This window comes from Nesoenas mayeri (assembly GCF_963082525.1).
Source record: "Nesoenas mayeri genome assembly, chromosome: 1".
Lineage (NCBI taxonomy): Eukaryota > Metazoa > Chordata > Aves > Columbiformes > Columbidae > Nesoenas > Nesoenas mayeri.
Genome location: NC_137541.1, coordinates 69,832,716 through 69,849,518, shown reverse-complemented (window position 1 = coordinate 69,849,518; position 16,803 = coordinate 69,832,716). Strand labels below are relative to the sequence as shown.

The following is a 16,803-nucleotide window of genomic DNA, read 5'->3' as shown; positions in this document are numbered from 1 at the left end:
TCTTGTTCCTGAATGTTTGGCTTGGCATTTGATGCAAGGCCTCAATTGCAGGCTGAAGTGCCAGCAGCCAAAGCTGAAAACAAGGCTGCGGTGGGCAAACTCAAGATTTAATTTCAGAAAGAGTGTTTATATTTTCCCTGGGGCCACATTAATGAGAGTCCAAACCCTAAATGTTACCACCAACACATTTTAACAGACCTGTTTCCTAGTTTTTAAAGTGTAGTGTCACCTGGAGTATTTTTCTTTTAACTTTTTCCCCTTCTTCTGACTTTAAAAGAAAAGCAATAAAGCTGTATCATTTTTGGATGAATTTAATGTCATAGTTGGGGAACACAAAGTTCTGTGTAATGCAACAAAGTTGCATTTAAAAAGGTTTAATCCTATCTTTCTATATCCACTGTTTTAATAATTCAGCTTGAAGTTACCAATGCAGAACTTCATGTTACTACAAAGCACACCACCATCTGGTATGTACATACGTGTTGTAGGGGTACACATATTGATGTCCTGAATCAGCCTGATGTCAGAACATCTGTGCCATGCCGAGGATGAACTTGTGACCAACAGGTCAGTGCCAAGAGAGACAGTAGTGGTGGGGTCACTGAGAGTTCCTCAGCTCAGTTTCCTGCTCCTTCAGCTGGGCCTGTTTTGTGGCTTTAATAGGATTAAAGAAACATTTACATTGAAGCTCTAGGAGCATTTTCACACTGCTCCTTTACCCAACTCAAAGAGCAGCATAAACCCAAAGGATTAAATAAGGGATTTATGTGAAGTTGTAGTGTAAGATGAGTTGGTGCACCTGGCTCTCCATTTTCTCCTCTGTGAAATAAGGCAGACTGGAGCAGTGCACTGCATGTCATACACAGGAGAGCTTGGCATTTCTTCCTGGACTTTTAAAAATTTTGAAATTATTGCTTCTGAATATTAAAATGAAATGGTAGTTTCTGATGAAGGAATATAGTATTTCAATCTATAGATCCTATTAGGCATTTTTCTTCAGGGGGTCTTACGGCATTTTTTGTGCCACTTTCCAATACTGAATCATCATGCATTTAAGAGAATTTTTAATTTCCTGGGAATTATAGTATTCTGTCTCTAAAAATGGAAAGGGGAAAACATACAATTCTCTGCCACTTACTTACATTCATTAAAATCCAAAGGAAATTATTAAATAACCCAAATTATAATTTTCAAACTCCTTGAGTAATCATTTCTACTGATGAAAGCAATTTAGTTGAAACTTCATACATAACCTGTTGTATGCTTTTTGCAATTCCTTTAGAATAAAATGCCAGAGCTTGAAAGTCTTACTTAGGTTAAAACTGTTTCATATATCCTTTTGTGCCTCACTGTATAAATCTACAAAGACCAAGATTATGTCTGCACTCTTTAGTCAGGCAAGATTCCAGTAGAAACTGAAATCAAGTGGTGTTATTGCTGAGAAAATATTGTGCTATCAAAGCCAAAAGGGGAAAAAATAACAGGATGAATTATAACGTTCAACGGTGAGGTGACTGATTACTACACTATTTCAAAGCTACTCTTGTAAGTTAGATGCATTATGTTTTGAATCCAATGTGCATCATTATAATTACTGTAGGAGGTATATCAACTTCAGATTTGGTCTGCAAATCACATAATCATTCAACTTGCTCTGTGTCTATAGACTGTTTGCATTAATAAAGATTTGTAGTGTACACTGTACTAATGTCACCCAGATGTATCCATCATGGTGTTTTTCACATCATTAGGTAATTAAGCAACACTTGAGGTCTGGAGAAATGCAACATCTGTCTTCCAGGGTCCCTCCATTCTGCAAGTATTTGATGAGGAAGCAGAAGAGCCTTCCATGTTTCTTTCTGCTGTCCATTCACAGGCCGTGTGTGACAGGAGGAACCGATTCACTCTGACACACCTCCTGTCCTCCCTAATTGAGGGTCTCCAATATTACGCCTGATTCATCCTTCAGTGTCATAACTGAACAGTATTTTGTACCGTACTTTTGGAAATCTGAGATTTCCAACCAGATCATTTGCTTTGAATTTGGTTATTTTGCATTCTGTACAACTTCTCAAAATCTGCTTTGAGATCAAGTAGAGAAAAAATTCCAAGTTATTAATTAGTTGTACGGGATTGCTAATTTTTAATGCAACTCGTGACTTGTCCATAGGCATTTTCCTGAGAGCTTTAGATTGACTAAGATGAGCTAATTAAAAGAACAGAAAGAAACTGTGGATCCTTGTATGTGAATGAACATGAATACCCTTATTTTACCATCCTAGTGAGAAAGTCAGACAGGTCAGCTGAATTTTGGAGGTTAGACATATAATAAGTTAAGACATATATATAAGTTAATACTTCGAGGAGGAGGACTTGGTGATGATTTTGTCACTCCTATTAAAATAAAATTTTTGTTCATTTGCTGTCTTTTTTCTTTCAAATTCAACTATATGCTTGTAACCAGATTTGTATTCGAATGGTTTGTACTTCACTGACATTTCTTAGTTCAGAATTTTTAAGTATATATAAGCATGTATTTTGTTAACACAGCAACAGTTATAAATTTTCTTTTTTCAAATTATTCCATATTATTTTGTGCTAAATGCAAGGTTTAATCAGTTCAGTATGATCAACTTGGATTAACTAAAGCTAAGCAAATTATGTGCAATTTTATTTTCTTAGTCATAGGCCAACAACAGTCCCTATTGTACCATTCTTGTGGCACCGAGGGGATCCTAGAAAGTCTTAGTAACTTAATCATGGATGTGCTCAGTAAAGACATTTTGGCATGCAGCTGCAAGGCTGTCACATTGCAAGAGAGAAGAGTCAATTGTTCCACTCTAGTATTATTGTGAGTTCTTAGTGCAAAGATCAGAAGTTGGGTCAAGGTCTCTTCCTTCCCTAGATTTCTGTGATACCATTTCAATTACATTAGAAATGAGTCCCAAAGAGACAAGAACAGAATACAGAAGGACCTTTTTTCCATTGTGTTTCCATGACATGCAAGGACACTGTTGTGGTCTCCAGCTTTGTGTTTGCAAAGATCCAGAACTCACAGGCATTTTAATAAATATAATAAAATTAAAACAAACAAACAAAAAAACCACATACACACACAAAAAAAACCCACAACAATTGTGATCTTTGTGTGTATTATTTTTCTGTCCATACACCAGAGCAGGATGAGCCTGGAATAGGCCCAGAGTAATTGCAGGGCCACCACAAAGTCCCATTACTTAACAGATCCTCTTGGCTCTACAGTTTTGAGAGAGAATTAATTTTTTCTTTTGTTCAATGCACAAATAAAATGAGTAGATAGCTTTGTGTGTAACGATGGCTTATTCTGTTCCTAAATGTGTTTTGCTACAGCTGAGGATTATTCAGAGTTCAGTGTTTGTTTGAGTTTTTCTGTACTGCGTCTCATTTACACCCAAGTCCTTTTATGTGGAAGTACTTTAACCTCTGTAGTTTTATCTGCTTGCTTTTTTTTTGTTGGGTTTTTAGCTGGGGAATTATTGGAAACATTTCAGAACTGGTTATATGTAGAAATTTTCAAGCCATTTTTATCTCTAATCTTGCAGCTTCTTTGCTTTATTTTTCAGATATGTCTTTTACTGTTTTTACCCTTCTGCTGAACTGTGATTTAAAAAATAAATGGGAAAGTTGGCCTTACCGTATGTGTTTTGATGAATCTTTCCTATGATTTTTCCTTTAATTGGATTTCTGCAGCAAAGCAAGTGGGATCAAAATTTGAGACTCAATCAAGTTGTCTGTGAAGCTAAAGAAACATGTCAAAAAGTAGATTTTCTTACCTACAGCCATAGTAAGATTAGATAGATGAAGCAACATGAGGTAGTTTCCTGTTTACTTATTTGTATTCAAGTCAATGTGAATAATAAAAAGACGAAGCAGTCTTTACCCATGTGTTAGAAATTCAGCAAGATGCTTCAGTGACTTAAATATATATTTAGTTAATATGTATATATGTTGTTTTTCTGCTTTGGCTGCAGACTACTGACTCATATTGTTTGCTCGGGGATATTTTTCTCTCTTGCTCTCCCCTCCCTGCCCTGCTTAGCAGTGGTTTCTTGTTTGTTTTTGTTTTAATAGTGTAAAATAAGGTATTCTCAAGGTAAAAAGCTACCATTCTGTTTGCAATTGCACATCCTTGATGTTATTCTTTCACTCCAAAGCCTTAATACAAATCTGCATCTGGAAAAGAAGCAGAAGCTGGTCTAGTAACCAAAGGAAGCTGCTTTGGCCAATGTACTATATTCATGTTGTTGAGAAGTCTCTGCTGGCTGGCAGTTGCAGAAGTAATTTGGAGTTGTGCAGAGCATAACACCTGCACATGATTATGTTTTGCTGGTGATATTTTTCCTCCTCCTTTAGAATCTTCTGTTTGTGGTGTTGTGACCTGCTGAGAGCCATGGGTTCTCAACCTGTGTATGTTTTAAAATAAGGAGGTCTTATCTTTGATGACATTGTTGCAGCTGCAGCTTCAGGAAGTGATTCTCCAAGCAGCTGTCCTCAATTTTGCTGCAGTAATTTGGCTTCAAATTCCAAACTGGGGTTTCCAGTAAAATGTGTCTGTCAGTAAAAAGCATTAGCAAAAGCTGCAATCCTCTCAATACTGAAGAAGTCCAGTACTAAGTGCAGTCTCAAAAATGCCTATCTGAATAGTAGAAAATTAATTTTCTGTTCCCTGAACCTCAATGCTAAATTACTTATTTTAATGCATGTATGTGCTTACCTCTGACCTAATGCTAAATTTATCACAGATTCACTGCAGGGTGATTTTACTTGTTGAATTTGTTCATGTGGATCCATCGACTTTAATCTAGAATGATAATTTTAGAAAGATACCTGTATTTCATGTGATGTAATCTCTGCCTATGTCATCAGGTATATATTGTTTCATCCTGTCACAACTCAAAATTGAAGCTTCATTAAAATGAAAATCGAAAACCTGACTGTTAAATCAAGTGTTCCTCAAAACGAAGAGGTAGAATTTTTCCCATGCTGCCTCAGTATGTACCAAACTCCAGTGTGTTGTTAGAGGACACGTTGCTTTAGAGATAACTAATGGCATATAGTATCACATTTTCATAGCAGCCTTCAGATAATCATGATATATCTCCAGTGTTCTTGATATCTAAGTAGAATAACTACAGTCTTAACTCCTTATGTTGTCTGTAGGTTCAGCTTTGTGTATAACATTGTTTTTCACCTCCCAGTTTAAAACAGTGATTCTCTGTGATGTCTACTATTAACCACCTGTTATATTTCTACTTAGAGGCAAGGAAATGGTGCTTCTGGTGGCTCCCCTATTAATGAAGAATCATATAGTTATCCAGAACACAGTCATGGTAACAAAATATCAGTTATACAACTGCAGAAAGATTTACTCTATAGTTGCCCAGTCATGCACATTATTAGGATAGTTGGGTTTTGTTTAGTTTGTATCCACTGCAAACACTTTTGATGCAAGGATTATTTCTGTTTACATACTTATTCCCTGATGCTGTTAGATACATTCCCACAGTAATAAAATATATTGTTCTTATTAATATCTTTATTTGTTGTTTGCTTTTCAGTTAGGCTTAAGTAATCTAGTTCTGTAGATACCATCTCAATACCATGAGGCAATTCTGTGAGCATGACTCACCATGAGCCCATCAGATAACAATTTTTAATTGGTTTGATAATAGCAGCAATTTATATATGTAGGAAAATATTTGTTGCTTTTAACCAAACATGCTTACCCTTGATTAACTTGGAACGTGTGTGCATCCTGACAAGTGAAACAGATCTTTGGTACCAGACTTAGCACCCAACCCTGCAGCCAGGGCTTTTCAGAAAGCACAGTCTGATAGTCTTTAGGCACTTTCCTGTAGAGATGGTAATTTGCGGTTATGAAGCTCCACGGAAGCCCTGTGTAAGCTCTGCCAAGTCATTTGTAGCCATATAAAAGCAGCATGTGATCGTGCCTAAGACTGACTTGCGTACTTAAAACAGTTCAAGATTTAAAAAAACACAAAACACAAGCAAGCAACCCTCCCACACACTATTAAGGACTTCTGCCCTCTATGAGGACTCAAGATCTGACAAGCCCAGATAGAAAGCAATCTGAGTCACTTACAAATCCTTTATTTAGGTTCAGTTATACAGGGTGTTTCAAAAAGATGGACCAAATTTGGTATTTAATGCTTTGAAATTGGTTCAATCTTTTTGAAACACCCTGTGTAGCCCCAGTTCCTTCTTCCATATCAGAGGAGGTGATCTGATGAATTTAGCCCTTAGTTACATTGCAATTAGTCTTCTGCTTTGTGCCTACCTTGTGGGGACTGTTATCTAGTGGATATCAGAAGCTGTACAAACACTTGCCAGACTTGAGATGCTGAGTATGAACAGGGATAAAAGAAACATTTTGAATAAACAGAGGACCAGAATGTCTGTGATTTGTGCCCATGTTGTTTGGTTTTTTTTTCATTCTCACAACTGGTAGAAAATTTTATGCCTGGAGGAAAATATGAATTGGTTCTGTGTGGCATAACATGTGGGAAGTTGATTTTATTTGAAACTAGACTGGTCTAAGCCAGTGTTACTCAGCCTGTAGTCTATAAAACATTAGAAGCAGTCTGCAAAATAATTCCCTGTTCTTCTCTTTTATGAATTCAAATATAAGCATTTTTCATTTAATGTACAGGTACCAAATTTAGTTGTTTTCTTATTTATTTTAGTAGTGGATCTGATCTTTGCTTTCCTAATTTTTATTGTCTATTTAATACTCTTCAATCATTAAACAAGAGAAGTGCACAAGGTGGTGTTTTAGTTTTGGGTTTTTTTTTAATTTATAAAGACAAGCAGGATGTATTGACACTGAAGATAGTGCGTGTTTTTGTAGAGGTTTCCTCATAAGAGGGAACCAGAAATGGCAGAATGCACTTTGTTTCAATACCTGTAAGTAGAAGTGAATTTTAACAACTTCATAATTCTCTGTAGCTTTCATTGGCAGCATTATAACATCCTATGATCTTGGAAAGAACAATTAAAGGCTGTGTATATGGATATGTGCACAGTGGAATATCATTCCTCAACAGTGAGAAGGGAAAGATCAGTGTAAAAAACCAAAACAAAACAGTCTGAATTCCTTCTTATATTTAATCAGCATTTTCCTTGCATCTGATATTAAGCTGTGATGAAGACACTTGTTTTCTACATGTTCAGCAAGTTTTTACAAAAGCTTTTGCTTGGGAAACCTTTAAAAATTGATGAGATTTCTGTCCATGTAATATACATGGGTGACTTTAATAGTGGTAGAGGCCCTACTGTGGTCAGTTTTGCTCCTATGCGTCCAAATGTTTGCAGCTTCATGTCCTCAGTTTGTAAGATTACACAAGTGCATTTCATTGTATAAGGCAATGCTTAAGTACTGTTTGCATTGTGTCTGTGTGTTTGTCATAAGTATGTTGAATCTGATTGCTAGACCAATCAGCCATTGTAGTAGCAATTATGGTAACTCAATGTATTTAATGTATGGCAATAGTCTATAAATAACTTGGTCAAGGAATCCTATGTTCCTAATCTGTTAAGTAGGTAGGTCACTCCAGGCACTGCTCACGTGTTTCTATACATAAGTATTTCCATTATTGTTTTAGTACATTTAGATAATGCCCATTTTTCACCTTCTGCAGTAGTCTGAGGAGGTAATACAGCCATTTTTAGTTCCTTTGCGCACTCTGTATAGTTTCCTTGATTGAAAGAAAATTTCCTTCTCTTATTTATATGAGGGAAAGTTAGTATTTTCTTACATTCCTGTGTCCAGCTGGGAGACAGTGGAGATTCTGAGAGGGTTGACAGGGTGTTTTCCCACCACCTTTGGCAGACTAGGCAAATCTGTTTTAAAGATGTGTCCAACATATGGTATTATTTTAATGGCTTCACTGATCAAGTTCAGAGCATATAATCCTAAAGGTTTAGAAGCTGCAGCATTATTTATTTAAGGAGAAAGAAGCATTTTCACATGGCAATATAATTTATTAAACATCACTCTTTCCTAGAGGTTCAGACTTGAACACTGATGTCTTTCTAATGTGTAGCAGATACTGTATAAATTACAGCCATGAAGAATCTTGTTTTTATATACTTACTAAGTGTTATCAATAGTAGAAATACACAGGTGGACAGACAAAAATGTCCTGTTCTGGGATTAACTCTAAAATAAGCTCTGCTACACATATGTACCATATGGATCTGTTTTCCTTCTCATCCATTATAGAAATGAGAGGAAGTAGTTCATTGTTTTCTCATCCAACTTGCAGATTTGCAGGTTCCTCAAGGTAATAATTTTTTTATATGGTCTCTTTAATGTGCTAGGGAATTTTTTAAAGCCTTCTGTTGAATCTGTGGGGAGTTCATGTTAGTGCACTGGGGTACCTTTCTGAGCCTATAGTTTTACTAGAAAATATAATCACATAGCGGAACTTCTGCAACTACTTTTTTTTATTTTTTTCAGAATCCTATTGGACTCATTCACTAGTGTGGATTAGTTGCATGAAGAAAAAAAACCAATAAAACCTACATGGTATAAAAATTGTACCAAGCGAACCCCTCACATTTGATTTTTCCTCAAAGAGGGACGTCTACCAGTCAAAATATGAGAAGATATTTGTGAGTCTGTAGTTACACTGTAATGTTCTGCTGAACACTGGGTTTGCTAACCAGTTAGTTTCTTACTTTGTTAGTACAGTATATGTGAAGAATACTAACGCTAAGTTGCAATAGTCCATTTCAATGGATTATTACACACCATGAATGGGAGCAGGAGGAGTCTACCAAAGCCAAGATTTTAATCATAAAAGAAACCCCATCATTTTTCAGGAATAATTTTTCTCTAGAAGTGTTTAGAAAGTGCCTACAGATTTAAAATGCAGTCATTTATCCACTTAGCACTGAAGTTCAGGCCAGTATTCAGAAAGGCCAGAACTGTATTTAGTAATGCAGACTGGACTGATGCGAAAATGATTTAAAGAAAATATTATGTATTAGTACAGATGTACATATAATTAGGACAAACAGAAATAATTAATGTGAGTTCAATTGCCACATCAATGATTGACTTTAAGCAAGCAGTTGCATTACATCTGGATTAACTGCTCAATGGGCAACTCAGTATATTTTTAACATCATATTGGCTATGTGGAATGAAATTATCAAAAAATCATAATCTGAAGTATGTTTATAATCATTTGTTAATTTATATTTACTGTGTTTTTTTAAAAAAAAAGTTCTTTAGTTAGTTAATTCATAAAATAGAAAACAATATGGAAAATAAGAAGTAGGAACTATAGTTAGTTGGCAAACAGCAAATAGACAAAGCTTTTATATATTTATCAATAATGAAAAAACATAGAGAAATAGAAGATAAAATTTGACAAATATTGCCAAAAAAATCTCCGTTGCTTTTACCTACAATGTTAAAATGTCTCCTTGCCTACTGAACATTACTTAGAAAAGGGACAGGAAACATATAAGGTGGCTCCTACTACTAGTCCTTTGAAAAAAAAATGTAATGGTGCTATGATGGTGTCTATAAATACTTGTGGCTAATCAATACTCAACTTCAAATAATTACATTGGCAATGAATCCTATTCAACAGCTAAGAAGCAGCTGCTTGTAAACACTAAATAAATGGAAAGCGTTTATATCAGCCTCACTCATCTGGGCCTGCTAAATGCCATCTTCAGAACACATTCTCTTATACATCAGTTTCTTGTGTTTTCAGTTCCCTTAAGCATTCATTTTGCATTTGAATGTTTTCTGGATGTACAACTTTGCGTGAGTTTTATAAGAAATTAGCAAGACTCAAAAGCTTATTTCTGATTTTCTGATCTCTAAGGAAAGTACTCTGCTTCATTAAATTATATTGGCATGATTATTTTTTATTTTACAGTGTACATATGTGTGATCAACTATGAAAAATACCAGTAATACAAGTAAAATTAAAAACTTCTTACTCAACAGCTTTGCTCTTTTTAATCTCTCGTCATTCTATTTGTTGAATCTCATTATAAAAAGAAGATTGCAACTTTTACTCGTTAGTATTACAGAACCAGAATAGTGAACTGAACTGTATTTGAATACATTGCTCATCAGATTATCTTTTGAAGTACAGGCAGATTGTTCAATACATATTTTTATAATTTTTCTACATCTACCAATATATTTGGTTTTGAAATTTTTATTATCTGAAGAACAATTTGGAAAAACACATTTTAAAACATCTTGCTGTTCATACAAAAGGAACAATTCAAGTGCCACATGTAACATTAATTTTGCTTTCTTCACTTTTCTGAGTGATCTTCAGACCACAGTGAGACTAATAATGAAAAATGTCTTTACTATGGTGAGATCAGAATTTTATCCTTAAATCTTCAGTAATAAACCTAAAACTATATTTTCCATAAGATATTTTATTAGTTACTAGTCATGGATAATATAATTCTGCCAGGTAGCAGTTATTTATAGTGTTCTGACTGGGTTTCTCTTCTAGCAATTTGAAATTTTGAACAGGTTGGAACATATTTAATAGAGGAAGCCAAGCACATATGCCATTGCAGGTAGATGTTACAAGGGGAAAATATGAAGGATATACATGCTCCGTTATTTATGTGGCAAATTATTTTGCACTTCCATTCCATTTTACAGAAAATCCGAGCTGCATGCGATAAAAGCTAAGAAAACAACGAGCTAAGAATAATTGTTAACTTTGATTTGAGCAGTGGGTTTATGAAGTGATGCAGGGCAAGATGGATTGACTTTAAAATAGAGCAGCCTGGGATGAAAGCAGTCACCTGGTGGCAGCATTCTGCACAGTTATGTGTGAGCCCAAGTCAAATTCCTGCATCCAGTGATAGGAGTTGTGCTGAGGCCTACGCCTCCCTTCAGGGCCTCCTTGCGTGGCTCACAGGCGCGTCATTATGGATAGTCTAGGGATAATATGACTGAGGTGGGAACCCACAGGGAGTCTCATCCAATTGTCCTTGGCCAGAAGGATGGTGGAATCAGTCTTAGACCTTAAAAGTGGACTGAAATTTAAACAGAAGGGAAAAAATCCAGCAGTTAATGTGTTAGAATGTCCTGCAAGGATCAGCTCATTTATTGAAAATTAATGTTTCCCAATGACTGTGGGAGTTCCAGGAGTGGTATAGACCCTGGCGAGCTCAGGAACTATTATTCCAAATCTTACATAGCCAATTCCTCAGTAGGTTCCATGCAAGTACATAGCAAAGCAACTTCTGGTTCTTAAAAAAAAAAAAAAAAAATCTGTACAGAGTTAAGAAGATACTGTTCTGTACAGAGTTAAGAAGATACTATTGAGTAACTTAAAATAATGAAGTTCAGAAACATTAAAACTTTGAGCTAATTAAAGCTGTGCTAGTAGGACACAATGTACAGAATAGGGAACTTTGAACTGGATAGCTTTCACATGGTGGAAGAGAATCATTGACTAGTAATAACAACAATGATGGTACAACGTAAAAAATTGCCTTCTCACGTGGTAGATCTGGACCAACACAGTGTATTTTTCAGTATCTATAGAATTAGAACATTTGGGATGGTTTGGTTGTGCAAATGCTCAATCCCTAATATGTTACTCATACAGATTACATTTGCATATGAGTCACTTTTAGTTTCAATTTGCCAGATGTATGAGATCTCTCCATGAAGTGAACAGGACCTAAAAATATAGAGGAAAGGCTGTTTAGAAAAACAAGATTTAAAATGCCTTACTTACATATTTGCACGACTTATGGAATATTATGCAAGCAGAAGCACAGCAATGTTGAGACACTGTTCAGAAAGAAGTGTCCATTCCTAACACTTCATTAAACAGTATATTATATGACAAGACTTCATTGGTTTTATTTCTGTCTCCCAGTCAATTTCTCTATTAATGAGAATGTTCTTCTTTTGAATACATTCAAATGTATCATTTTCAAAGCCAGCGTAATTTTGCTGCTTCTCATTTTGTGTTATGTGAAGATCCCGAGCCTTTTCACGGTGTTGTATCATTACTGCAGCATGGAATGTGCTGCTTAAGGCAAAGCACTGAGCAGACACGGGGCAACTGAATTCTGAATTTTTATGTTATTGAATTTACATAAATTTTTAACAAGCAATAAACTTTTCTTATGCACAAAGGGAGACTACCAACTAGCCACTTGAGTTCAACAAAGACTCCTTCATGGTGTACTTAAGTCATTTGAGACTTTTAAAATCTTTCTCTTGAAGAAATTCTGTTTTGTTCATATTCCAGCCAATCACTGGACACATTAAACGTTTACATTGATACTTGGTGAAATAAATTGAACTGTATACAATTTGAAATTGCTGCCTTAGTAAAGAAAGTTCACAGCAGTGTATCATAACACACACCTGGTGAGCTACTTCGATCTCTTTAAAGCAGAATCTTCAAGGAGAGGCTACAAGAAAAGAAAATTGAGAGTTTAACCAAACCTAGATGAAGAACTATCTGGGAGTATAGATGATATAATATGCAAAAAAGGAAAACAGCAAGAATCAGTTTCATGCTAAGCTCCTCTAAATATCTACCAGAAGCAACAGAATTTGATGAGAATATGTTTACAGAAAGAAGTTTCTCATGTTCTTTAAGATGTAATGGATATTTTTTATGAATTGCACTATATCTGCCCATTCCTCAGACAAATATGGGTCATAAGCACAAAAACATCTGCAAGCTTTCCCATGAAAAATACTCTTTATATTCCAGACCAGAGAAGAGGAAGAAGGCAAAATACCTTTCAAATCAGAAGAAATACACTGTCACAAGATTGTGTTTAGGTCGTTCATTTGTTCCAGATTATCTTTTCTAGATACAACTTCTTCAGATCTTAATTTACTGTTTCTAAGTCTTCCCTTTTCTTGTTAGCAGCGGCTGTTACTTAAATATATTAAGAGCAGACTTTTCTGAAATTTGTTTGAACTAGATCTGCTTTAAAATCTGTTGTAAATCAGTGGACTGGGTTCACATCAGGCTATTCGTGGAGCACTACTGTCTGCTTTTGCTAAGACATACAAAAATTTGCGCAACAACTGGAAATTTGCGGGAGAAGTAGAAGTACAAGCAGACATATTACTGAAGGAGAGTTTTATGATTCTGTGGCTTCTAGAAAATATGTGTATTTTCTGTTTGTGACTAGATTTGACACGTTCATTTCTGTTGAAACAAAATGTCAAAGTATTCCAACTACCAGAGCCTGGTTTTGTGTGTTAGAGGGGCTTAAAGAGCAGCAAAGCACAGAGTCATAAAAATGTTTAGCTTTGTGTATTTAGTCACAGCAGTGCAGCTATACCCTGAGCACATTTTCAAAGAGAAATGAGAAAGTGTCATTAACTTTGCCTTGCATTCTCTATTAATATATTTTTTTAAAAGATTGTATCTGTTATAAAACAAAATGTCTGTTCAAGTGATTGTTAGAGCAACTAACTGAAGCGCTGAATGATGAGCATATATGTGCAGAGAGATACCATAGGATCAGAGTTTTTAGTGAAAGCTATAATTAAAGCTGTGAGTGCTAGATGCATGAGGCATGATATATTTTTTGAAGAAATGTGGCCATTTGCAGATGATTGCCACCAGTGTGCTCGACTAATTCCTCTAGTCTGCCAGGGCCATGTGGCCTCACAGTAGCATTTTGCCATTGTTATGGAGTTGGAGACATTGCTTGTGGTCTTATGCACAACAGTTTGACAGAGGCACAGACCTGGACTTCTTACAAATTCTGTTGCTTCCTTTCTGTTGGGTGCCAGAACTTTTATGTCCTATTAGCCTTGTACCACGACCTTTCAGTCTTACTCTGTGTCATTGTTATGTATGAATTTTGTTAAATTTGTGGCTGATTGAAGGATAGTTAAGTTGAAAATATCTCTGAATTGCAATATTATTTGTTTGACATTTGAACTTCAGAATTCAAATGAAAGGAATTCTGCAGTGCATTTTATTTATTAGCATTATAATGTTAGGAAAGTTCAAATACTCTTTGGTAAACCATATTTGTATGCCATTTTTATGACATAACCTACCAAGTCTTGTTATTGTGGTCTTATCTTTTTAGTGGGGAAGAAAGGGCCATTGTCTTTACTGTAAGTAAATATATAGTTCACATTGTTTGACAGTAGGGGATTCCAAAGAAATGTTGGAATAAACAAAGTAGGCAGAAAACATTACCACTTTTCCTCTGGGAACTGTTTAAACATGATGCCATTTAAATTTACTGTAGACTTTGGATTTTTGAATATGCAGTTTTATGTAGTGTTTGCTTTAAAGCAGAAGCAGTGTCTTTCATAAAAGTAACAGCTGCTATTTTTAAAGATGTGGTAAGGATCTATCTAGTGTGACAGGTAGGCTGTTCAGCTTTTTCAAATTACTTGTGTAGAATTTGACAGCTGTTGGAAAGTTACTTATAGCCTTATATACATTTTACTTTGAAGAAACTCAAATACTTCACTAAAAAGTTGTTACTAAATTGCACACATAGAAGTTACTTAGGTTCTTTTGTTGTTGTTGCATTTGGTTGTTGAATTTTTATTCTTGAATATGGTTGAATTTTTGCTGCCAAACCCTGGCACTTATTTCCAGCTTTTCTTAAAGTTGATCTATCTTTTGTTTTGTTTTGGTTTTTATTTCAACAGCTTGATCTAGTTGTCCGTCAGAGAAATCTGCATAGTTTGGAACTTTTCCTCTCATGTGCGCAGAAGCAGTTAAGCGTTTTATTAAAGGAAGAACCAGCCACTACAGAGGAAAACAGAGACTGACGTTCTCAGCACTGTTGATACTCTCTGATTTGTGAAGCCGCAAACCTCAATCCAGGAAATGATGAATATATTCTAATCTTTTGGGATTGTATCATTGATTCAAGATTGATCTTTTATTTGTTTATTTATTTTACTGCTATTATCAGATTGCAAATACAGGGAGGGGGGAGGGAAATCCTTGGAAAAATTGTTTTTATTTATTATTTTTCTTCCATTATATTTTCTAGTAGCCCATGATTGAAGTGCTAGATAGCTGCAGCAATGATGAAAACGTTTCCCTGTTATGTGTGTTTTAAATTTGTCATCATGTCTTAATGTAATTTATCAGTATTTTTGGTAATTTAAAACGTCGAGAAAAACATTTAATTGAATATAGATACAAATGTACCTCTGTTTTCAAAATATATGCCCAAGTGCATTGCCTCCAGTGACCCCGAGGAGGTTATTATTTCTTATTACTTTGATCTATAACAGAAGAATCAATACTGAAACATAAAGTGTCATTCTTTAGTAATGTATAAACAACTGCAGCTCTTTTAATATAAAAGTTTAAAAACACTGCGTCTTTTTAAAGTAGTACAAAGCATTGCCGTAGCCGATGTATGGTAGGTATTTTATTTCTGTTTTACAAAGCGAGTTTGATTCCAAAAGTCCTTTTCTCATGAAAGTACAATTAACGTGACTGACCTCAGTTTCAGGAAGAAGATGTATGTAATTATGTGGAGACTGATACTGCACTGCCTCAGTGGAATTTCTGACAGAATAAGGAGTGCTGCTTGCTGACCTCAGATGCCCTTTCTAAACATGTGGAAGGAAGTAGAAAAACTCCTCACTGACATTATTGGACTTTGAATCAAGTCTTTGGTCTTTCTAGTCTTGCTGGTGGCAGCATGGAGGGGGTTTTCTGTGCCTACACTCTATTGATTGTAGATTTCAGACCTTAGTTATAAAATTTCTGAATGAAATAAGAGAAAATAAATGCTCATGCTTAGGAATGTAAATAAACTGACAATTATATGTCTTATGGTGAGCTTGTGATTCAATGGGGGACTTATCTGCATATTTTAGTGTGGTTCTTGTTACTCAGTGGTGTTTTGCTTTTTTTGTTTAGCTGGGGGTTTTTTGCATCAGCAGTCACTTTTCATAAGTGACTTTTTTATAGAAATAAGGAAACACCAAATGGTTGAATATGTATTTGGCAGTATGAAATATGTATTGCAGAGAGTTTAAGTTTTTATTTAAATCTTTTTCTCTGCTTCAGTTTTATGATTAAAACCAAAAGTTTTGTATTCGGTAGGCAGAGGTTCAGTGAGGAAGTAAATAATGCTGGTTTTATTAGGTGATGACCTCACCCTGCAAATGGATGAAAATTGAGTCGTCTTTTTCATATTTCTTGACTGACTGATCAGTTTCCATTTCTTCTGGCAGACAAAAAATATTTTAGCCTTAATGAGTCGTCTACTTATTTATCATTCTTAAGACAGTGAAATTCTTGTCTTTGTCAGCTGCACTAAAGACGATACAGATGTCCATGTGTGGTTTTTTTGAAAGCAGAGGTAGTGTAAAATCAAATTGTCTACTACTGTCTCACAATCTACATTGAATTGTGGAAATGGTATGAGCAGATTCCAAGATGAACTTCAGTATTCTCGTTTTTACTTCTAGGCCTGTAGATGGAATAGTATTCTTTTTTACTGAAGACCTCAAAGCATTCCTCATCAAAGCCAGAGCCTTAGTGGTATGTCAGCATTCTCTTAGTAAAGAGTTTTGCATTTTGACTTGCAACAATATGTAAAAGCACTTGTTGGAGAAACTTACGATTGGAGTCAGTAAGATTTCACTGGCAGCTATGGTGTATCTTTCCCGTTAGAACATCACGTGTTGTTTAATCTCAGCTCTTGAATATTGTGATTGTCACAGAAAATGGTATGTATTTTTTCTTACCTTTGACAATTTTGGTC

The 16,803-nt window shown here is 35.3% G+C and overlaps 1 protein-coding gene across 1 annotated transcript in view; it reads left to right on the top strand.

Moving 5' to 3' along the window:
* CCDC91 (coiled-coil domain containing 91) overlaps positions 1-14,842 on the top strand; it is a gene marked incomplete at both ends in the record, with an annotated part of 107,617 nt that extends 92,775 nt beyond the window's left edge. The window contains one exon of the mRNA XM_080358420.1: positions 14,720-14,842. Within this exon, the coding sequence (XP_080214546.1) occupies positions 14,720-14,842 (123 nt within the window). The remainder of the gene's footprint in view (positions 1-14,719) is intronic.
* Between the last annotated feature and the right edge of the window lie 1,961 nt (positions 14,843-16,803).